This window comes from Rhamphochromis longiceps, linkage group LG1 (genome assembly GCF_057381845.1).
Source record: "Rhamphochromis longiceps isolate RC_006_pf linkage group LG1, R_longiceps_female_GT1.1, whole genome shotgun sequence".
Taxonomy (NCBI): domain Eukaryota; kingdom Metazoa; phylum Chordata; class Actinopteri; order Cichliformes; family Cichlidae; genus Rhamphochromis; species Rhamphochromis longiceps.
The window spans coordinates 16,461,811-16,487,082 of record NC_140557.1 but is presented as its reverse complement, the minus strand read 5'-3'; the positions used below and the strand labels follow the sequence as shown (position 1 = coordinate 16,487,082).

The 25,272-nt window shown below is 40.9% G+C and overlaps 1 protein-coding gene across 2 annotated transcripts in view; it reads right to left on the bottom strand.

The window, feature by feature from the left end:
• Positions 1-25,272, bottom strand: part of LOC146678517 (CUB and sushi domain-containing protein 1-like) — a 479,448-nt gene that overhangs the window by 286,013 nt on the left and 168,163 nt on the right. For both annotated transcript variants that reach the window (XM_085400429.1, XM_085400436.1), the window contains exon 3: positions 24,318-24,430. In XM_085400429.1, the coding sequence (XP_085256555.1) occupies positions 24,318-24,430 (113 nt within the window). The remainder of the gene's footprint in view (positions 1-24,317; positions 24,431-25,272) is intronic.

The window sequence follows — 25,272 nt, the reverse complement described above, 5'->3', positions numbered from 1 at the left end:
GGCCGATTCTGGCCTCCAGGGCTTATGTTTGACACTCCTGTCACAAGTGGTAACTCTAATTCTACCATAACCCTACCCTCTAATGTCTAATGTCACAAATGACAACTTAGACCTTAGAGAGTTAAAGAAAAACCTGTTAATCGGTTCATGTATAGGTTGTTTTTAACACTCAGCTCAGCACAAAGAATAAAACGAAGCTCAACACAACACTGTAACATTGAACTTTAGAGGTGTAATTACACGGTAACACAGACAAGAAATAATTGTCTGATAAAATGCATATGATGACCAGTTTTACTGTTATCTTGAAATTGTCAGTATTGAAATTGTCAATATTTTTTATGAACTTCAGACAGAAAATTCTAATTTAAAAAGTTTGACAAATACTTATTATATATACTGTCAATTGTACTCTATAGAAAGAGAGTCTGAAACAATAGATCTGAAAAAAATAGAAGTAAAAAGACTATCTGATATTTCAAATTTTAATTCAGTGTGAAAACATTGCACATTTAAATAACATAACTTTCCCCTTGCATAGTGTTTAGGCAGTCATTTTGTTATGTCTTTACCTAGCATGTTAATCCTGCAAAAATCATAAAAGAGCCTCTTTTATCATCTTTCACTTTAAAAATATTTTGTCCACTACAGAGGACATAATGAATAATCTAGGTCTCTGGAGGAGATATAATTCACTGGTCAACATAAAGATTGTGTTTTTAATGTGAGCCCTTATGTAGTCTGTATAGAGGACTGTATTGTTAACAGTAAAAGCCTATTTGTACTGTCAGGCATGTGTGAAATGTACGAATGAAACATCTCATGTATACAACAGCAACACTGTTAATGCGAGTAAGCGCAAGTAGGTCAAAAGAAATCGTGTACGGCCTCTTTCAGCCATCTGACACCTTTAGGTGGTTTAGTGTACCTTTTATTGGTGCTGTCAGCACTGTCTTCTTGACTGTCTGCATAATGAAACAGCTTTGGATTGAAACAAGGAGACAGAGTAAGAAAGACACACCAGTCAAGAGAGTGAAGGAGAAATACTTGTGCGTGAATGTGTTTTGATCAATAAGTGAGGCATCCATGCAGTCAGCCTTGTTAATGTGTCTCACTAGCAATGACCCTCAAGGCAAGATGAAGGACAGAAGAATTAGAAAAAAAAGGCAGAAATGTAGGAAAAAAGACGTGGAGAAAGCATTTGTTTCTTCACTGTTGCTTCATCTTTAGAAAATATTTTTTTACGGAATTTGAATCGAAATTGCCGTGCGTGCCACGTTGTTCAACACTTTATTTCAAAATACAGATAAATAGCACTGCTGATGAGAAGAAGTCTTTATGTTACTGGACAGTGATGCAGAAAAGAAAGGTCAGGCAGAGTCTTTATGAAACAAAAGAATCGCAGAAATCCGCACCTCGATATGCAGCGTTCCAGTTCTAACTTCTAAAATGTGTTTTCAAACACTGAGTACATTCTGAGAGAGTGCTATCAGAGATCCTCTTCATTTATTCAGAGCGTCACACCCCCGGTGCCTTCTAAGTGCATTCTGGCCAGGAAGAAGATGCAGCAGAGTTCAAATTTCACCGTGGTGAATTCTATTAAGGTAATCAGATAACCTTGCTGGCAGGAGAGCTGCCACTCTACAACAGTGAAAATACTCAACAGTGTACACAGCAGTGAAAATGGGAGCCAAGGATGTAAGTGGCACAAAATTATTAACACTTTTAAACTCGTTTGGTGACATGCCAAATTTTTACTGTGCACATCTGGTTAAACACACAGCAAAATTAAAACCGAGCTTAAGAATTAATCGCTTAAAACACGACAGTGACAAAGGTGTAGATTACCGAGGAGCGTTAGGCAATATTTCCACAGAGACATGGGTATTTAAAGAATACCTGAACCTGTAACTACCAAAGAAGGAAAATAGGACTTAAGTGACACTGTTTTAGAAGGTATTCAGAAGGGTGACCAGTGGCCCAGTTTCAAAAGGTTAAAGGTCAATACTGCTCTATAACTGTACGCACAGAAATTTGGCACTGGAGTCGTAATACTACTTATATAGTTTGTTGAGCCAAGAAAAAAAAGGAATTTGCTCCATCTCCAACTCCATCTGAAGCTGGCTGCTTTTGCCAGATCCATCTGTGTTATGGCTCCAGCTCTGATTGGTAAATGACAGGACACAGTGAGAGCTGGATGTGACTCCTGGCTGACAGGCTGGCTGGGTGTCCAAAGCTGCTCTAAATGGGATTGTTCAAATGTAACAAGGGGATGATGGCAGTGAAAGCATTGTTTTGCCATTTTTTTCTCTTCTGAGAAGAGAAGCATACCGTCTATAATCTGTGTTAATGCTATGATCCAGGATTTATTTGGTAATTTAACAGAAAAGTTTGTGTAAATATTATAAATATTTTTTTTAATTTAATGAATAAGCAGGACAAACACTAATGATTATTTGTTGTTTGTATTTTATTTCTTGTGTATTTTATGATTTTTTTTAGATAAAAAATTTGTCTAGAGGAGCTGATATACAGTGGGGCAAAAAAGTATTTAGTCAGCCACCGATTGTGCAAGTTCCCCCACCTAAAATGATGACAGAGGTCAGTAATTTGCACCAGAGGTACACTTCAACTGTGAGATACAGAATGTGGAAAAAAAATCCATGAATCCACATGGTAGGATTTGTAAAGAATTTATTCGTAAATCAGGGTGGAAAATAAGTATTTGGTCAATAACAAAAATACAACTCAGTACTTTGTAACATAACCTTTGTTGGCAATAACAGAGGTCAAACGTTTACTATAGGTCTTTACCAGTTTTGCACACACAGTAGCTGGTATTTTGGCCCATTCCTCCATGCAGATCTTCTCGAGAGCAGTGATGTTTTGGGGCTGTCGCCGAGCAACACGGACTTTCAACTCCCGCCACAGATTTTCTATGGGGTTGAGGTCTGGAGACTGGCTAGGCCACTCCAGGACTTTCAAATGCTTCTTACGGAGCCACTCCTTTGTTGCCCGGGCGGTGTGTTGTGGATCATTGTCATATTGGAAGACCCAGCCTCGTTTCATCTTCAAAGTTCTCACTGATGGAAGGAGGTTTTGGCTCAAAATCTCACGATACATGGCCCCATTCATTCTGTCCTTAACACGGATCAGTCGTCCTGTCCCCTTGGCAGAAAAACAGCCCCATAGCATGATGTTTCCACCCCCATGCTTCACAGTAGGTATGGTGTTCTTGGGATGCAACTCAGTATTCTTCTTCCTCCAAACACGACGAGTTGAGTTTATACCAAAAAGTTCTACTTTGGTTTCATCTGACCACATGACATTCTCCCAATCCTCTGCTGTATCATCCATGTGCTCTCTGGCAAACTTCAGACGGGCCTGGACATGCACTGGCTTCAGCAGCGGAACACGTCTGGCACTGCGGGATTTGATTCCCTGCCGTTGTAGTGTGTTACTGATGGTGACCTTTGTTACTTTGGTCCCAGCTCTCTGCAGGTCATTCACCAGGTCCCCCCGTGTGGTTCTGGGATCTTTGCTCACCGTTCTCATGATCATTTTGACCCCACGGGATGAGATCTTGCGTGGAGCCCCAGATCGGGGGAGATTATCAGTGGTCTTGTATGTCTTCCATTTTCTGATGATTGCTCCCACAGTTGATTTTTTCACACCAAGCTGCTTGCCTATTGTAGATTCACTCTTCCCAGTCTGGTGCAGGTCTACAATACTTTTCCTGGTGTCCTTCGAAAGCTCTTTGGTCTTGGCCATGGCGGAGTTTGGAGTCTGACTGTTTGAGGCTGTGGACAGGTGTCTTTTATACAGATGATGAGTTCAAACAGGTGCCATTCATACAGGTAACGAGTGGGGGACAGAAAAGCTTCTTACAGAAGACGTTACAGGTCTGTGAGAGCCAGAGATTTTCCTTGTTTGAGGTGACCAAATACTTATTTTCCACCCTGATTTACGAATAAATTCTTTACAAATCCTACCATGTGAATTCATGGATTTTTTTTTTCACATTCTGTCTCTCACAGTTGAAGTGTACCTCTAGTGCAAATTACTGACCTCTGTCATCATTTTAAGTGGGGGAACTTGCACAATCGGTGGCTGACTAAATACTTTTTTGCCCCACTGTATGGCAGTTGAACATGATAAAGGTCCTAGATGGGATTAAAATAAGCTTCATTGTCTAAATGCTTAGTTTTTGATGCAGTACTAAGAGACTGTGGTTTATGTAATGATTTAGAAACTATCCCCTGCATGAATCTGTGTGTGCGTGAGAGTTTTTACACAAAAAAAGTTTTACAAGCTGTGTGTTGTCCTTAACTGAACTGAATGATGCGATGAAAATGGCAAAAGAAAAGAGAGTTGAACATAACATATCCTCAATTCATTAAATGCCACCATAAAAGCCACTGCCAGAATACAGTTGCAATGTGTCATATTGTCAAAATGTGACATTACAGGGGTGTCAGGTTTTAAAATTGCATTGACAGGGTTAAGGCAACTTCTCAAAAATGATCTGTCCCTAATATCCGCTGCAGTGTAAAAAAAATAATAAAAAAGGCCCGATGACAGTGACAAAGAAGCAACATTTTTTATGGCAAATTAAACAGCCAATCCTGACATGACATAGAAGAAAAGAAAAAAACTCTCCAAGATGTAAAGTGCAATGGTGAGAATGTTGACAGCGTAAAAAGATGATAACGGTCTGACAGCAGCGCTTCAGTTATCTTCTAGTTTGAGATCATGTGAACAGACAAGGTTAGGGCAACTTATTAACAATGCTGTTTAAAAAAAAAAAAGTAAAATTTTAAAAGTATATTGTTTCATTTCTAAAATCAACATTCAACTATTTTTTAATTTGTTTGATCTATATAAATGACAGAACGGATGGACGGATGGACGGATAGATAGATAGATAGATAGATAGATAGATAGATAGATAGATAGATAGATAGATAGATAGATAGATAGATAAGCTTATCAGCACCATGTAAAATATATATTTCAGCATGTTAGGATAGTGAAGAGTGATTGCTTTGTTAACTTGAAGAGGGGGCAGCTGTAGTAAGTGCGTGAGACAGAGTAGGCTACAGCAACTGGAAGTATTAGTGGGGGAAAAAAAGCTTAGGCATCATTCAAGAAATATGAGATATGAAAAAATATGGCATCCAGAGGATGTCTTATATTGCTTATGAGGACAAGTATTACTACTTTTTCCTCATTTCCTTGTTTATGTAACCACCTTCACTTCCAGACGATAATGTATCAAAGGTTTCCCACTGCAGGCTTAAGAAGACACCTTCACTGAAGCTCAAAAATGAGACGAGTGAAACAATATTGTAATGCAACTGCATTTGGTTGAATTTGACTCTACTGACAGCCACTGAAAGTGAAAATGGTACCTAAAGATGGAAAAAAGATATAATCACTAGAGCTGGGCGATATAAGATTTTTTCATATCACGATATGTTTTTTTCATTTCAGGCGATAACGATATCTATCACGATATAAGCCAAATAACTATATTTGTAAGATTTAAATGTGCCGTTGCTCACAAGTAAAATGTGAAATAATCAGCAGCTTGTTTTGATTTAAATATTTATTTCCCATAATAAGTTCAACAGGGTAGATGTACTTAAGGAACATGAGACTTTTTCAGGTAAATAAAGGCAAATATTGCAAACTACACAAAAGGCAGCCGCTAAAGCGTTTAAGTTTCAAAATAGAACAAACAAAACAGACTGTGGCACTGACGTGTGACGTCAATCACACTGTGTGCCACGTTATTGTTTTCAGTGAAATGAATTTCTACAATACTGTTAATTCTACTCTCTGCAGTGTTTAAATGCTTACATATACACACAGTTACTGTCCCTCCACACATACGACTCGGTTCTGCTTCTGTGCCCCAGCTTTGTTTACTTTTTCCCACCGAGGCTTCTAGACTTCTGATTGGCCAACATTTCTGCACGGTTAGGAATCTAGCGCCACCTGTTGCTTTGGCATGTTCATAGCAGCGTTTTCCTTCATTTCTCCCTTTATGTGTGGACGGGATTATTTTTTAAAACGGAAAATCTGTAAAACAAACTAAGATTTATTTTTAGAATTAATATTTTGTTTCTAAGTGGAATTGACAATAGTTTGTTTTACAGAAGAACAGACAAAACTGACTAACCTTTGTCAATATCAAATAAACTGAGAACTAAAAGGAAATTCTCAATCTCTCCTTGTTGTATAGCTGAGCTTTTCAAACCGTTTTAACAGTTACTTTAGTCTGACAAAAGCCGAATGACGAATTAGCGCTTCCAGTCAGAGACTGAGGCTACGTCCACACGTACACGGGTATTTTTGAAAACGGAGATTTTCCGTTTTAAAAAATAATCCCGTCCACACATAAAGGGAGAAATGAAGGAAAACGCTGCTATGAACATGCCAAAGCAACAGGTGGCGCTAGATTCCTAACCGTGCAGAAATGTTGGCCAATCAGAAGTCTAGAAGCCTCGGTGGGAAAAAGTAAACAAAGCTGGGGCACAGAAGCAGAACCGAGTCGTATGTGTGGAGGGACAGTAACTGTGTGTATATGTAAGCATTTAAACACTGCAGAGAGTAGAATTAACAGTATTGTAGAAATTCATTTCACTGAAAACAATAACGTGGCGCACAGTGTGACGTCAAAAAATGACGTCACACTGCGTGTGACGCTGCGTTTTCTCCGTTTTTCTGGTCCACACGTAAAGGCAAAAACGGAGTTTTCAAAAATCTTCGTTTTCAAGTGACCAAAAACGCTGTTTACGTGTGGACAAAAGGTGCAAACGCATAGAAAAATCTGCGTTTTCAAAAATACCCGGGTACGTGTGGGCGTAGCGCATGCACCAGTTTATTGTATTTCCAGACTTGCTTTCGGCACAATTTACAGTGCACGCTACTGTTTTTTGTCAGACTTGAAATAGCCGAAATACCTTCACACTACGGAACTTCTCTGGCTCTTCCGTTCGACAATCTCTCCGGCATTGGAACCATCATCTGTTTTCTCTTCGGTAACCTTCGGTCACGCTCGGTTGATTTTTCTAGTCGGCACACTCATTTCCTCCATTATCCGGGCGGCACGGTGGCTGGCTGCTTCCCAAACAAATACACATGTGCGGCTTGGCACTTGTGCTGTACGTAACAAGTCACGTGACGTGACGCTGCGGCTGTGATTGGTTCAGCTCTGCGCTACGTAATTTGGATTGGCTGTTCTTTTTTTTTTTTTAAGAGGACAAGAGCGGCGAGGTCTATCGCGATAGTTTAATTTTTCTATCGAGGAAAAGTTATATCGCGATACATATCGTTATCGTTCTATCGCCCAGCTCTAATAATCACCAAGAACATTAGCAATGGCCATCAGGTTAAAATATGCATATGTCATAAATAGATGTGCCAAATACAGCATGTTGTGTACCTACAAACCTGCTTCCCACCTACCTTTGGACTGTACATGCATTTGATGAGTCATGATTTGTAGAAGCAAATAACCGCTGGACTGACAGCATGAATACAAGACTTGTAATAAAGCAAGAGAGTTATGATTACCTCAAGAGCCCCTTGTGAAAAAAAAGATGTAGGCGAGTGAAAGAAAGACAGAGCAGGATGCGCAAGCGATAGAGTTAATAAGTTCACGGGGAAAAAAAGATATGAGAAGGGTTCTACAAATGTATTCAATTCCATTTCATATGCAATCATGTGACTACAATTAAAATCATCTTCATTGCTCTGAATGTCATCTAACCACACAGGCTAACTGTGATAAGTTCATTTTACTTGTTACATTGTTCCAAATATAACAAATGAGAAGTGTACAGTATAAATATGCAGTGTTTAAATTGAGAAGTAAATGGTTTCAAGAAAATGGAGAATTGCTGTAACTAATGACAACAACTGAGAAAAACGGAAGGTGCTAAAAGAGTAAGTGGCAGCCCTGATTGAAAAAATTCCATGCACAAACCACTGTAATTGTGCTGTGATTGCTACAAAAATAAAAGCAAAGCATGGCCCATGTAAATGCCATGCAGTGATTACGCTGCAACCTTCTTTGGAGTAAACATAATCACCTTAAGATATTGCTCTTGTTTGTGAAAATGTTGCTGATATTATAGCAATTTTGCGTGCAAGATGGCTATGTGTGTGATTTTCTGTTTTCTTTCTGTCTTTCTATATAACCCCTGGTCTTCCTCTCTTGCCATCAGAATGCTAACAACTTGTGGCACTTAGTTAACTTGAGACAACATGATGTCTTCAGTCTGTATGTGTGTGTCTGCATCTTGTCTGCAGTATATGTCTCAGTGTTCATGACAGTGAGTCCACCCTGGGGAGTGGTTTGTGCGCGCGTGTGTGTGTGTGTGTGTGTGTGTGTGTGTGTGTGTGTGTGTGTGTGTGTGTGTGTGTGTGCACTATTTTTAGGCACATCTCAAACAGAATGCATCTTGGGAAAAGGTACGAGTTCAGCCGAGCAAGCATGATTCTTACAGTCAGTTCTCTCTCTTTTTTCTCTTTCTTCTTTTCTCTCCATTACTTTTCACTTTTCGTTACTAATTTTCTTGCTCGTCTTTTCATATCCTAATTTTTCTATTGCCCTAATTTTTTTAAATAAAAACTCTAATGTGCCATTACTACAGTATTTCTCACTACATCCATCCACTAACAAATTGTTTTCAAACAAAGACAATTTGTTATCAATCATGTTTTACTACTGTCGTGAATGCAACCAAAGGTGCTCTGCCAAACTGGGTACTAGTACCTGAATTTAAGTATACATGTCTATTTTTAACTTCCAGCAAAGACTTTGGAATTGATGTGAAAATGACTTGAAAAGCCTCCTAGCATTTATTCTCTCTTTGGTATTCTGTGGGTGCTCTCCACCTCACACTGCAACCCCTCCTCTCTTCCCTGCTTTCTCTCCCAGCCAGAGGAACGTTTGGTATTCCAGGGATTGTCTGCTCTTCTTTTCTCTCCAGTCTACTCTCCTGCTTTTCTTGCTTTTCTCTCCTCCTTACTCTTTCTAACTATCTTCTCTTGCATCTTGATGCCTCTTCTTTTTGCCTGGGTGATAAGCATGGGTCAAGGTCACACGTGCCATTACCTTACACATTCTGCCCCGTGTCCTTTAAAAATCACAAAATCAAACTATATCTAAATGCAGAGGCTTAAACATGTTAGTACACACAGAATATGAGACAGTTGTCATCAAGTATAGCCTAAAGGGACTGATCTGATCACCAAATAAACTGCAGTGAGTGCTGGGATTGTCCTCTCAATGTTCTCTGCCTGAAAACAGTGAAGAGGACTTGTATCAATAACAGTAAAATCGAATTGCATCGTAAAAATGTGACCACGCATCAGAGGTAGAGAGAGAAAAGTTCAGAAAACAGAAAAAGGTTTTATTAAAAAAAAGCGCAAGTTACAGTGACAATGAAACTTCAGGGGTGCATTATATTTTATGAGCACTGTTACTTTGTGTAGTTTGATTTGGTTGTAAACTTGGTGGTTATATTCTTGCTACGTTTTATGTTGTACTGGCAACATAATAATGTTCCATCACCAAGTTATTATTTTCACTTTCAGCATTTGGTTTTTTTATACACAGCACTATGGTTGTTGGTAACGTTGCTTTAAATTTCTTCCCTGTTAGTTTATATATTTTTATTTTGTGAAAAAGTTGCATTCATCAGTTTTCTTAACTGTTCAACCAACTTATAATTGCAGGACAGGTGAAGGTTACATCTGCTCTCATTCCACATAAAGGTGGTTTACACACTGGACAGGTTGCCAGGGCAACCAAAAAGATACAGCCAATTGCTCACTTTTACAGCCACACCTATAAGAAGGATCCCCACTATGACACCCTAGAACAAAGGTTAAGGTTAATTATTTGTATAGGATGTTCTAAAGCAAGTCTAATTTCACTTTACCTACAAACATCTGCCATGAAAAACCCCCAAAAACAAACAAAAAACAACTTCAGGTGAGAGCAGCATTTAATTTGTAACTTTTGAAATGTAGAATCTAGAAACCTCTCTGAACTCCAGCAGAATATGCTATTTGGAATCTCATTATACACTCCAGACTTTTGCAGTTCCTCATAAGATTAGTGACATTGTTTACCAGAATCTTTGTTTCTTTTTTTTACTAAGGCTGGTATTGATTGATTTTTTTAAAGTAACTGCACATATATAAACTGTCTTCACCTACAAAGAATAAGACTGTTGATGTCCTCTAACTCAGCGGTCCCCAACCGGTCCGAGGCCCGGGGGTAAATAAAAGTAGTACTGGTACGAAAAAAAAGAAGATTTATTCATAACACACGTAAAAAGACCCAGGAAAACCGAGTTAACGATAAAAACGATAACAAAATAACGCTTAAAACCGATAAAAACCCTGAAAACCATACATTTCACACCTGAGCCTCAACTCTCGCGGCCCGGTACCAAACGACTCACGGACCGGTACCGGTCCGGGGCCTGGGGGTTGGGGACCGCTGCCTTAAAGGCCGGCCCGTGGAAATATTGTCGGGCATAAACCGGTCCGTGGCACAAAAAAGGTTGGGAACGCTGCTCTAACTTATATTTGGCACTGCATTCCCCAAACAGTTTCCTTAATGTATCTGTCTGTATATTCATATTATAAACTACAATAGCACTGCAAACTCTATTCTTCAAAAGGTCAGTGAAGTAGAATCAAGAGAATGAACATATCACAGTTTAACAAAAGAAGCAAGAGCAGAATAGCAGAATCGCTGCACTTGACTGTTTCAGTTGTCACTATGTGTACATAATAAACAAGTAACTGGGTTTATGCATGATTAATGAGCAATGCACGTGGATAAAAATGTATTTTGCTAAGACAGAACATTAATCAATTATTCATAATGACATTAAATCGATGTATGTCTGCTGCTGACGAAAAATAAATAAATAACATTTTTTAACTAACCTGGCAGCACAGTTCTCGTTTCTCTTGGCTTCTTTACTTCTCTAGATATGATACCATTTGACAGACCTATTTAATATTTTTGCTATGATGGGACCAATGATCTACAAATACCTATATTAGAGATTTTAATGAACCCTCATTCAAATATACTCATGTATCAAAAATGAATGTAAAAAGAAGAAAACTGAAGACTGTAATTTATCGGCAGAAGTGTGTAAGTCTGAAATATTCCTGTATTGAGATGTGTATGTTTGAGGGCTTTCTTTCCCTCCCCCTGTGATGCACCTGTCGGCCTGTCTGGGATGTTTGCTGGGTGTCACACATAGGAGTTAGATTAGGCTGAAGACCTCTATAACCCTCTAAAGTATAATTGGCTTTAGCTAAATGATTGATGTCTTTATTTTTTTTTATAACAAAACATACAAAGTTTCCCCGTTTTAAGAGAAAGGCTAGTGCATCTTATATGACATTGTTGGAGTGAAAAGAAAATCTAAAACTATCTCTTATCTATTTCTGTTATGTCTTAATGGGAACTTTGAAAAACATAAATTTGACAAGGAGTCCATTTGTGTAGGAGAGAGACTACCAAGTGATCAAAATTTTATATAGATATTCATTGGAACAATTTTAAAAGCCACAACCAGAATTTGATTATAATCTTCCCATTTTCTTTGGATGGCACTGATGTGTTAAAGATTTAAGGTGTGAGACAGAGCCAGAGTTACAAACTCAGACAGCGGAAGCCAGAGAGGAATTGAAAGCATGACTGAGAGTCGGAGAGAGAGCGTAGCTAAAATGACAGTAAGCGAGCACTTTCTGTCTCGAAGATTTTAACACAGATGTTATAAGCTCCGCTTATCATCAGAGAGAGAAACAGAGAGGATAAAAAGGGGCAAACAGATATGAAAATGCTAAAGAAACCTTTTATCTCTGCCCCTCAATTCACATTCGGCTATTGCAGAGCATTGAAATTGCACTGAATTGTAACTGGTGGAACATGAGATAAGAAAATCTAAACATGGGGGGCCTTAAGTCATGTTATTATGAATCACATACTTTATAAATCTCCAAATGTTTAAATTTCAGTGAATGCAGCATTAAATTATGGGGTCAGTAATAGGGTAAGCAATGCTCAAATTGTGTTATGGCCAGTCTCAATGTCATATGTTATTACAGTATGTGTGTGACTGAAAACATCCTTTCTAGTAGAATATTTAGCAAGAAAATCAAGACCACTAAAGCAGCTGTGGCCTCATATAATCTGCATTAATTAATAATGTGTTTAATGCCAGGCATCACATCAGTCTAAGTGGGACAGCCCCCAGGAATATGGCTAGGTTTACAATGGCACCAGTGGTGCCACTAGAATGCCACGCTGAATCACTGCACCTGCTTCAAACTCCAATTGGCCAGGAATGAAAAACAGTATCTTGATTCCAACACAATATAATTTGATGGATCCCAGCAAGTCGCCTGAAAAATAGATTGAACCAATTTCAACACCATTTGGCCAAAAGCTGTCCAATGCCCTTTTCTGGTTATAAGACTAAAACACTGGTTTCTTCTCTGGCACGTAACTGTCACACAAGACAGACATACACAAAAAATAAAGTTTTCATATGGTTGATTTTATTGAATAAATCAAATTTCTGCAGAGAAATGAACAATTCCAAGCTACATTATAAAGCAGGTGTTTCCAAATAAACATTACCAGGGAAAACACCGACCTAAGGATCCATTGGTGAAATTTGAATTAGCTAATAAAGAGATTTCCAAATAAAATCAATTGACAAATGAAACAGAGTTAGTTGCTTGCGTGACCATTCTTCACTTGCTTAATAATAATTTCTCCTTTGAAATCGGAAACAGAGAATATTCGTCTTTCATTTAAAAGCTATACCCTACAACTGAATCAAGCATGTTTCAAAATGTGAATGGTCTCCTTTCCAACCCAGTCCACACAGTTTTCCTACCGCTTAGTACACAGCTGGTGAGTGTCTGAAGGCAAGTTATTGTTTTCTATACAAAATCCAGGCAACCGCAGCAATCTGCCAGCTATCAAAGCAATCACAAGGTGCAGCACTGTATACCTCTTTGAAACCAATTTTACCTAGTGACAGCAACCTACCATAAAACTCCAGCTGAATATTTGCCGAAAACACACTTTAATTAAAAGGCATACATGTATGCAAAAACATAAAGTGTACAGATTAGTAGTTGACAGACAAGTTAAGGGATTGTGACTGAAATTTCTGTTGGTGGAACTGAACTCAGCAACCTGCAGTGAATTTTGTGCAGAGGTTTCAAACATACATATAACTTTCTGTGTATGTGGTCTGACATTTTTAACAGCTCAAAATAAGCTCAATAAAACATCAAATAAAACCAGTACATATACGCCAGATAAAGGGTGCTAAGTTCAAGCAATGTTATATTGACTCAAATATGTTGTGGTAACTTGATTACACAATCACAACACTTACTAAAAGTGTGTGTGTGTGCGTCTGTGTGGGAGAGTGTGTGAGACAGGGGTTCTTGGCTCTGACAACATGATTTGACGATGGTGATATTACCCACGAACACTTCTGCGTTACACCGCCATGGTCTCACACACACACACACACACACACACACACACACACACACACACACACACACACACACACACACACACACAGCAGGACAGTTGACATTGCTGCTTCGATCGATGTCGCAGACTAAAGCTGGCGTTAGTACCAACAGCGTTATATGAACCAATCCCACAGTGAAGAGCTTCCTATGGTGTTTCAGTCAATATGGGTTAATGGTGTATCGGACTGCTTCTCTCTTTCCTCTCTCACTCTTTCACTCTCTTCACCTCTTCTGAGCACACAGATACACAAATGTGTAGCAGCACCTGACTGTCCAAGTTGACAAATACACCAGTAGTCTTTCCTTCCTTTAATGATTTGCTGTGTTTGCTCTAAGAAGCTTCCCTGCTGAATCCATTGGCTTAGACGAAACACGCAAGCCTATTATTCTCAATGAAGGGCACACAGATACTGATAGGACCAAGGGATAACAGGTCGATATGAAGAAAAAATAGGCTATGCATTGGTAACAGTGAAATGCAGTAAATGTCAGTTGTAATATAATCACTGATTTCACGCCTAAATAAATCATTATTCAGAATGGAAGGAAGTGACATTTGAGTTTTTGTATGAATAACTTTTAGTCACTTAGTTTCCTGCTGCCATTGATTTAAGAAATGAAGACATATGTTTGGGGGTGGAGGGTGGAGGAGCTTTACTTTATAACATCTTATTAAGGGATAGTCACATAAACATCAATTGAGTCTCAATAATCTCACTAATTTCCATTTCATGCTGCCAATATTTTATACAGTTACACTGGTATGTATTCAACCGCTTTCCTCAGCGAGTTCATCAAAAAGGGAACCCTAATCAATTCATGTTCCTTTAGAATGACTAAGGCTTGTTTAGAATTTAACATTCATTCAAATCGACCGAGTCTCTATTGCCTTCGCCAATAGTTCTACCACGTAGTGAAAACAGTTATCGGGAATCTATAAATGGTAAATATAGAACACAGTCAGTTTATCTCAGCAGTTATAGTGTTTAGAAGAAATAGCGCTGACTGAATTATCCAGACAGCCTCCACAGCATAATGGAAAGTGTGATGTGAGATATTTTTAGGAATCACTGGTGCGTGTGGTAATCTCTAAAGATCCAGCTGGATCCAGTAGATTGGTGGTAAGCTGTAAATAAAGGAAGGTAGAAAATGGATTTTAAAGTGCAACATGAGATAGACCAAGCTCTCTGGATCTATGAGAATAATGTAGTTGTGTTCTTTTTTTCTCTCACTATCTCATTAAAGAAAGAAACTTTGATTTCATGAACTGTAACAGTTCACATAAATTCCCTCCTAACAAAGACTAGGGCTGCACCTATGTTTTTAATGTTCTGAGTCTTTTGTTTTTATTTGCAAGCTGTAAGCACAATTTCCTCCACAGGAGGTTCATTCAATAGAATAACTATACTATTTCAACTTATTAATGGCATCTGTAATGATTGATTTCTCTTTCTAATGTCTCTATAGAGGCAAACTTTCTCTGACTACAACAATAGCTGGAGGGAAATATCATAAAATCAATGAATCAGTTAAATCCCCATGAAGCCAACTATTTTTGTCCAGTATATTTCCAGTGTTACTAACTTTAATGCAAACAGCAGGAGCACTTTGAGGCTTACTAAACCCTGCTGTTAAAAGGATCAGTGATTCTGAGGATAGTAGTAAGCAGAAAAAACAAATAACTACATACCTAATTTTAAAAAATGAAATAAGTTATTTGGCTGTTGAGGTAAACAGTCTGACTGAATTAATGTTGAATAAGTGAATGTATGGTGAAATTAACATAATAAGCTGCAAAAGACATTTAAGATAAACATAGAGGCTCATATGCCTTCATTATAAACTACTATCCATAAAACTTAAGTTTGAAGACCACTCCTCTAAATAATATTTTTGTCTGCCAACACACCGTATTTTGTATTCATATTATGCCACGACTCCTTCTACAATAGTGCAATTTTCTGCAATGGCTATTTGCTACCCTCTGAGATTTAGTACGGCGAAACTCTGTGAAATAAAGGCTCCACTATGAAAACTATCTGGCTAGAGGCATCGGAAAAAACTCTAGATGAATAAATCTTTCTTATGTGTAACATCATGAGTAAGGACCCAAAATCCCCAAGCAGGAGGCTGCGATCTTTTTGCATCTCGTCCAATGGATGGTGGCTACAGGGCTCTTGCCACAGTCTGTGCAAAGCCTTGCATCAAGTCAGCAAGATTTGGAAGCTCCTAGAAGTGTTCCTAATGGATTCTACACCAGTCTACACCACGGACAGACAGACAGAGGGAGAGAGAGAGAGAGAGAGAGAGAGAGAGAGAGAGAGAGAGAGAGAGAGAGAGGAAATGCCAACACCAAAGGGGATGAACTTCCTGCAATTTTACAGATACACACATTCAGGCATGGGTACACACACATTACATGTTGTAATGCGGTGTAAAAGTGACACCTCATAATAACATACAGATAATGACACAGTGGATATTACCACAACAACAACAAAATACTCATGACCAGCAGTAACACATGTGCCTGAATATGTACACACACAAGCAGGCGGTCTTCTTTTACTTCCCTGATCCGCATTCACACATTCTTGTCTTCACTCTGTTGCTTTACCAGAGTGATGCCTATGCCTAGTGATGCCATAGGGGAATGTGTGTGTGTGTGTGTGTGTGTCTTTAAAGTGCAAAGCCCCTTTTAACAGTTTCCAGGTCATTTTATTTTCTTCACAGAAGTCCCTCAACAGGAGGAGAAACTCTGCAGCTAGCTTAGGGAATACAAAGAAAAACAAAAGTACACTCAGGCTCTTTCTTTGTGAGTGTGGGCACATTTGTAGGTGTTAGTGTAAAGTGGTATAGTGTACGACATTAATTAAGACTTTGAACCGGATTTTCTGTTTTGTATTAATGGTTAAATAATCTTTTTAGGAAAAGCTACAAATGTCCAGAAAACTAAGCATTTACTTATTTCAGACTTGTGGGACATAAAGTAGGACGTCAGTGGAATTGTGCTTGTTGCGAATCATCGATCAAATTGGAGTGAGAGTTGTTTGGAGGATGAGTCGCTGCCTTGGGCTCTTTCTGAGCAGTTTTTGGAGTGCATATTCTGCTGCCCCTTGAGAGCACAATTGCAATGAGGGTATGCTAAACTGTTTACAGCTGTTAATGTATTTGATAAGAGAAAATAAAGGTCTGTCATCGCTTTGCATTTCTATTATATTGTTTTAAAACAAAAGAAATAGACTGGCATATCATATGGGTGGGGAAAAAGCACTTCAGCTACACTCACAATAGAAAACAACAACAAACAGTTCATTTACTTTGTGAATGCAAAAGTAAGGCTTTGTATCTGCTGGGTTTCTTCTTACAGGTAGCAGCACTTAACAAATGCTCGGGGGAAGTGCTGGTAATGCTCCTTGTTGCTAAGTGACAATTGCGAACTTATTTGAGGCGAGGCAGCCTTTTACTAAAAGTTTAACTATTTATAACTTTCAGCATTTTGCACCCAGCTCAAACAGGAATGTGCACCAAGAAATCAAAAATAAGTAGAATTGTGAAAAAAGAGTGCTATTGGACACACACGTCAAAATCCATATAGTTTCCATAGCTGAGGCTACAGGTCTAACTCCTGATGAAGCAGCTGTAAGAGCACATAAATATTTCAAATGATTTTATGACTGCTATTTTCTAGGGGAAACAGATGGAGGTGATGGCGAGGGAGAGGGGAGAATTGCATGTGACAAAAATTCTAAATTCAGGACCCCCCAAACGCCATCATAGCATCATGACTGTTAATAAAAGATGAGTGAAGCACTTCTCATTTTTTTCCTTCTTCCAGTCGTGTCTTCTGTTTTTTTTTTTTGTTTGTTTTTTTTAAGGGGAGAGTGATCGTGATCTCATTTTGGATGTTGGTCTTCTGGTATTATATTGTGTCGTGAAGTCAACAAATGAGAAATATAGACAGATATGAATGCCACCCTTCTGTTTATCAACTCTTCCCCAATCTTCTTGGTTATCTATCTCTACACCTCTCTCTCTCTTTCAGAATCTCTATTTACTTCTTTCTCTGCATTTTTCTTTCCCCTCTTTCTCTTTCTGCTTCAGGGGAAATTAATTGATGATTATCGTGCCTTGCAGAGTTGGTATGCAAACCTGCTTTTTTTTATCAGTAAGGCTTGCTTTTTCACCACTTATAGCTTTATTTGACAGCACCCACCCACCCCAACCCCCCCTTCTTTCTCCTCTCACTCTATCTATCCCTCTCTTAGGTGACTGGGGTCTTATCAGTAAGCTATGTGCTCAGACTTATAGTTCAATTTGGTCTCCTTTAATAAAAGGATAGAACTGAGAGAAGATTTGTTAAGTGAATTGGCTATGTGAGCAGAGACAGGGGCATATACAGACAGAGACTGGTTGTTAACGGCAATAGAAAAAAATGGATTCTATTCTAGTGTGGTTCAGTTTAAATGAAAAGGTACAAAAAAACCTCTTAAGTAATGTAGAAGAGAATGTCATGGGAAAAGAAAGACAAGGAGGCAATCTGATAAAGGATAGTGAAAGATTTGCTGAGGACTGAGACACATATTTTCAGGAATCCAAGGGCACTGTCCCCAACTTCCAGATAATGTTGCAAAATGAGTGTCAACCAGAATAGCCCCACGACATCCTTAAGGGGAATCAGGTGAATGTCATCCTTCCAAGGGGTGCAGCCACCAGAGACTTTTTTTGTTTAACTACTTGAATGACCGAGTCATCCCCTCATACACAGACTCTGTGCTTTCTACTGAAGGCATGTCTATCAGATTGAGGAGATCTCTAACCCTACTGAGTATCCCTTTCACAGCTTGATTATATCCCCAGTTGAAGTCAGAAGCACCTCATCCAAACCAAAAACAGTGTAGGCAGAAAGTTGCTTCTACCTCCAGAGTCGTCCGACAGGGTGTCAGAATCCCTTCGAGGTCAACAGAAAGTCTTGTTTCAAAGCCCCTCTTAACTACACACACCTATGTTTTTCAATCAGTCACTGTCAGAGTCATACTCTGCTTTGTCTGCTGGTGCCTATTTGCTGTCTGCAGGGTCCCACGAGCCAAATAAACTTGATAGGACAGCTTCTTCAGTGTGACAACACTGGCCAGCAACATTTGTTTCTGGTATTGTTGACATGACATGGCAACAATGAAGGTGGAAAACATTATCCACTCAGACTTAATGTTCCCAATCCTGTTTTGGAGTGCTGCCGAAGCTTAGTTGCGAGTTGAAGATCCCTGGCAAATAGGGTTTTGCTAGATACTCTGAGGGCACCTTTGCTACATGTAATCCAACTCACCATCAGGTGGTGATAAGTTAGCAGCTCAGCTCCACCTTTTACTTATGTGTCAAAGACATAGGTAAAGATCTGATGATGCAGTTAAAACCTAGGGTGTCCTGGTGCCAAGTATACTTATGCTCAAACATGGTGTTTGTTGTAGACAAACTGAGATGAGCCCTGAAGTCCAATATCAAATCAATACTTGGGTTCAAATCAGGAAGACCATTACTTCCAGTCAGTCTAACAGTCTCACTGTCATGCAGTCCCCCCATAAAAGTCTCCAATAGTGACAGTAAATACTAAATAGTTATGAATTCAAGTTCCTGTCTTTGTGACACATTCTTAACATTTTTTTAGAATAATATTCAAATTGACATATTTTTTTGTTTTTATTTTTTTAGACATTGACAGTGTAGTCTGTATATTCACATGGCTTAACCGTTAAATGCACAGTCCTAACATCACGTTCACCCTTCAAATCTGAATCCGAACATTTTAGGTGGTCCCACTTTCTTAATGAATTAGAAGAAATCAAACAACACTGAAATATCTTAAAACTAAATATAATTGTTGATTTGGATTTTGCCTAATTGCTGACAGGAGCAGAGACGTTTTTTATATTTTTTATGCCAAGCTTTAAAGTGAAGTTCTTGATGAGACAGCTAAGAAGTGTTTTTCTGTTATGCAGGTCAAAAAGCCATGGCCACATTCATAATTTAGCGGGTCAGGGCTGTTTGGGTTTTGTTTGACAGCTGTGTTCTGTTGTTTCAGGTGGCAGCGTTATGTTGCCATGAATACCATGTGACGCGCTCTCTCTGCGACTGTGTGTTTTCTGGGTGAGAGAGCGCCTTTTTCTTCTTGTTGTTATGCTAGAGCTACGCCAAGCAGTTGGGTTAGCGGCAGTGATTTTCTGTTGAAAATAAACTGCTGTGCTCCCTGGCAATATGGGGAAGCAAGACCAACGACACCTCTGTCTCCTTGCCTGAGCTCGCCACATTGGTGTCAGAAGTGGGATAGCTCACCCTGGCCGGAATGAAGAGAGACATTCAGAGGCTGGAGCAAGCCGTCGAGGAGAGTATTCGCTGCTTGGGGAGCTGGCGATTGAGGAGCGAGGAAGCGACCACCCATGTAAGTCCCCCAACGGGTCCCGACAGCGTGGTGTAGTGAGGGGACCACCGCTCCAGCTTCCTGCCCCCCTCCAAGGATGATGCATGGTAGTGGACCGAGTCGGGCACCTCAAGGGACACTACCTGAGCTGCCGTGTTGAGGACCAGCCCTGCCGGGCCCTGGTAGACACGGGGTCTACCATTTCCCTAATACGACCTGGTGTACACCCTGGAACGTCCGGGCCGCTTGTGATGGGTTGGTCACCCACCGACCAGCTGATGACGGTGACGGGGGAGAGAACTGACTTGCGGGGGAAGAAACCGTTGCAGATCCGAGTGAAGGATCTGGAGCTGGTGCATGACTTCTGGCTTGCTGACGTCCAAGATCAGTGCATCATCGGCCTTGATCTGCTGACCCGCTGGGGGACCTGCGTTGACACCGTGAAGCTGGCCATCACTCTTAGTACAGAGACTCTGGCCCTCCAGGGCAGTCAAAAGCTGGGAATGGGGGGGACCAGAGACAGACAAGCCAGGCTTCTGGCAGCTGCCGCTCAACAGACTTCGGGTGCCGGTAGCTCTGGATCATCTCTATTCACCTCAGCCCCAGCCTCTAAGCCCGACAAACCTCCCTCGACTGAGACAACCAAGGCTATTGATGACCTGTGGCAGCGCAGCAGTGTAGGTCTTAACATTGACCAACGCCAGCAGTTCAGGTGCCTCCTGAATGAGAATGTGGACATCTTTGCCATCAGTGACAAAGACTGCAGGCAGACGGGGCTGGTCCAGCACACCGTCGACACCGGCTCTGCTCAACCCATCCGTCTGCGCCCACGCCGGCTGCCCCTCTCGAAACGGCAGGTGGCGGAGGAAAAGATCTGTGAGATGATTGCGGCTGGGGTGTTTGAGCCATCCAACAGCCCATGGGCGGCACCCGTGGTCCTGGTGGGAAAGAAGGATGGCAGCCCGAGGTTCTGCGTGGATTTTTCGCCATCTCAGTGCAGTGCAGTGCTTCCGCGGATCGACGAGGCCCTGGATTACATTACCGGCTCCAGCTGGTTCAGCTCCCTCGACCTATGCAGCAGTTACTGGCAGGTGGAGCTAGCCTCCGAAGCAAGGCCTAAGATTGCATTCACCATCGGACAGGGGCTGTGGCAGTTCAGGGTCATGCCATTTGGGCTCTGCAATGCCAACGATGTTCGAGAGGCTGATGGAGAGGGTGCTCGAGCACTGTCCCACCTGAGCGAGGCCTTCAGTACCATCCGACAAGCTGGGCTGCGACTCAATCCTACGAAGTGCCAGCTGTTGGCGAAAGAGACCTCGCTCGCCATAGTGCTGGCGGTGCGGCACTTCTGGCCATACTTGCACGGCTGCCGGTTCCTCCTGTGCACTGACCATGCATCTTTAACTTGGCTCAGGTCGACAGCATGGCAACGCTGATGCCCTCTCCAGACGGCCCTGCATGGCTGTCGAGTGCCGCTACTGTCGGCGGCAGTAGGAGCGGCAGTAGGAGGCACTGGGCGTGGCTACTGCTCAGGCCACAGCCAGCGGAGGGGGATGGCTCCCACTGACCACACAGCAGCTGAAGGGCCCAACTCAACGCTCCACTGCCCCACTGCAGCAGTACCTGGTTGGGGCCCTGATGGAGTGAGTGGGAGTGGACGTCCTAGGGCCTTTCCCTGTCACCGAGTCAGGGAACAGGTATGTGTTGGTGGCCATGGACTATTTCACAAAGTGGCCGGAGGCCTACGCGGTGCCAGACCAGAGTGCAACCACGACGGCAGAGAAACTGGTGGAGGAGATGTTCACCCGTTTTGGGGTCCCGGCTGAGCTCCACAGTGACCAGGGGCATAACTTCGAATCGAAGATCTTTAGGGAGATCTGTCGGCGGCTGGGGGTGGAGAAGACGCGAACCACCCCACCCCACCCGCAAAGCGATGGCTTGGTCGAGCGCTTCAACCGCACGCTGGCCACCCAGCTTGCCATTCTCAACAGCCGCCACCAGCGGGATTGGGACCGACATCTGCCCCTGGTCCTTTGGTCGTATCGGACTGCGGTTCAGGATTCCAGCCAGTGCACGCCTGCAGCGGATGGGAGCTCCGGACGCCCGTAGATTTGGTGTTCGGGTCTCCCCGAGCCAGGGATTGATGGTGGGCCAGAGATGGACTACTACAGGAGGCTGAGGGAGCGGCTGCAGGTGGTTCATGACTACACCCGCCAGCCCCAGGCCAGTGCCAGAGTACGACAGAAAAGAGCCTACGACACCAGGTGCCGAGGGGGAGCTTCCGTGCCTGGTGACAAGGTTTGGGTGTACTGCCCGGTTTGCAAGAGAGGAGTGTCCGCCAAGCTCTGCAGCCACTGGAAAGGGCCGGCAGAGGTCGTGGACCGGCTAACAGAAGTGGTGTACCGGATGCGCATGCCTGGCCCGGGGTGCATGGTGGTGTTGCACCAGGACAGACTTTCACCGTACCGACCGCTCACTCCAGCAGCTGCCGGGGCAGGGGATGCTGGTGGTACCCCATGTTCTGATTGTTCCCAGTTCTTTCTGAAATTGTCAGGCAGTTTAAGAAATGGAACAGATTAATACCTGATCTTTATATTAGAATTTACTTTGCCCTTCATGTTGTCTTTCAGTAACTTGGCTCAAAATCTCTGGATCTTCTGAGATATATATATTGATAAAATCCAATTTTTACTATACTTTTTCTTTTCGATATTTTTGGAACTGTTAGCATGATTTGCAGCTATTGTGGTCATTTTTTGTTTCTGTCCTGCTCCCATTGCTCCCCCCAAAACAATTATCATTTCGATATTTGTCTGCTTATGCTGTCAGGAAACCGAAAGAGAGTGAAATTGTGAAACAAATAAATTATTACACCTAATGCAAGCCAACTGCCCCTTTCAGATATACTTTCTTCATCTTTCTGCTTTTTGATTGATAAAATACGGAGGAACGTAAATGTATTATTTGAACAGAGCATGAGGTTCTGCAGCAATGCACAGGCTGTAAAAATCATGTGTTCAGTACTAGTGCTTGCACATACTGTACGGATATAGATAGGTCACATGACAGACAATCCCAACTATAGACAGGACAACCCAAACTATTTATAAATGCCATGTCTTGCTTGGATTTACACACAGTCTCTAAAAAACGCACTACCAATCAATCCTGAGGCTATAAACACACTTAAGGGTCCCCACAGATGGGAAAAGGAACAAAGGTAAGAAAGGGTTTTCTTTCAATATACATGAACACATGAATGGGACACATCTAGAAACACACACAGACACACTGCAAAAAGAAGAAGAAGATGTGCACAGAGAATAACATTTACGTGAAACAAACATGCACTCACACACTGGAGTCAGTGTGAAGATCCTGTCTCTTGAGTTAGTCTTTGATATTTAAAGTTCATCATTCATAGATGAACTGTTACACAAACGTAATGAAATATATATGTATATGTTTAAGTGTGCACTCCATGTGTGTATGCACATCTTCCAAAGGTCAGGCTAAGGATTTGTGTCGTACCAGGCACGCAGACATGGAACAGTCTTTTGTACAAAACACACAGAGACACATCAAAACTGAACATTCAACTCTTATTGTGGAAATCACAATAAAGAAAAATGAATGCATGGATATAGTATTTGTATACATATATAATGTATGGTGTATTTAAGTAGTTCCAACTAATCGACTGATGGCCAAAACAACAGCTCTGGGCTGCAAGCCCAGGTTCGGTCATGCAGAACTATGAAAATGAACAGTTAATCCCATAAATCAAAAGCATAGCTAATCTATGGAGCTTCACCTTAATCGTACACAAATTTGTTGGATGCTTATAAGTGCTTGATCAACTGAGAGTTTGCTTGCCTGATTTCTAGAGCTACAAACAGCCACACCTGACTGACTCCATCAAAAAAAGAAAACTAAAAAAAACCCAAATAATTTCTCCTGCTCTATTTTCTAATCCAAAACACCAGGTCATCACTGAGAAGATGTTTGATTAATCACTGATAAAATAGAAAAACCTCTAAACAAAAACAACAGCAAACAAAGTGTTAAGCATTACATTCAGCTCCATTAGTATGGTCAAAGTCTCAGCACACACACAAGTTACAGGACCTGTAACTATCGTATAACAAAAAGGACTTTTACACATTCTTTTCTTGAAAATCTTACAGTACAATACATTTTCAGCACCATACCAACAATATGCAGGTTCCAATTTATCACTGTTATCTCTGAAAGGACCACTCATACACATGAACACAATGGCACGTTTTCTTACCTTCATACACAGCTTTGAAACCCTGTGCACTCACAGCAAAATCTGTGGTAAACCACAAGGCCAAAATGGATCCACTGCTGACTACAGGGGAGGGCAGCATGAATCCTGACAACCTGCAAAAGAGGAAAAAGTAAATTATTGAATCAGCAAGACAGCCCATTTCTGGAAATTAATAATGAGGCAAACCTTTAGGCAAATGTTTATGAAAACCTGAAACATGGAGCTGTAAGTACATGGCTATGTTGATGTTATCATTAAGAATAAAACAATAAAGGTTCCCACTGAAACGAGGTCTCTTCATGAGCTCCTATTTGCCTGTTTTTTCTCTGACGCTGAAGAAATGCAATTTGTAGTTTGTGGCTTTTCCCACAAAATCTCTGAATCTGCAACAAAGCAAAAGAACCGCCATGATAACTGATCATGTCATGAGTACCGACACGTGACTGCAGACAGGATACGCTTCACTGGAACAGTTTGGTGGTCACAGTAAAAGACTATCTTTGATCTTTTAATCTTGGATGGTATGTTCTGAATATAACTACTGCTTCCTCATAATGAAAGAGCCAGTAGAGGCGATATAAGGTTAGAAATATCTGGATGCCTGTAGATTCTTCTTTACAAGGTTAACATAAATATATTTGACTGAAAGGAAATGACTAAAATCAGTGTAGGAAATATGCAGGGTTTTTCCTACACACATTTTTGGCCAAAGCAATTTTAAGCAGCACTAAAAAAACTAAACTATGCCACGTCTGGAGAGTGTGAAAGACAAGACTACAGAGGAATTGTTGCTAAAAAAAAAAAAAAAGCTAGGGGCAAATAGCTGTTGATAATAATAGGGTAAAAAGATGAATGCTGGTTTTTGACCCAGCATTTCGAGTTTTTGTTGTGGACTCATGATTCATTTCTTTTGGGATTTGATTTATGTTCCTGTTCTATATCTCATTCTTTGAAG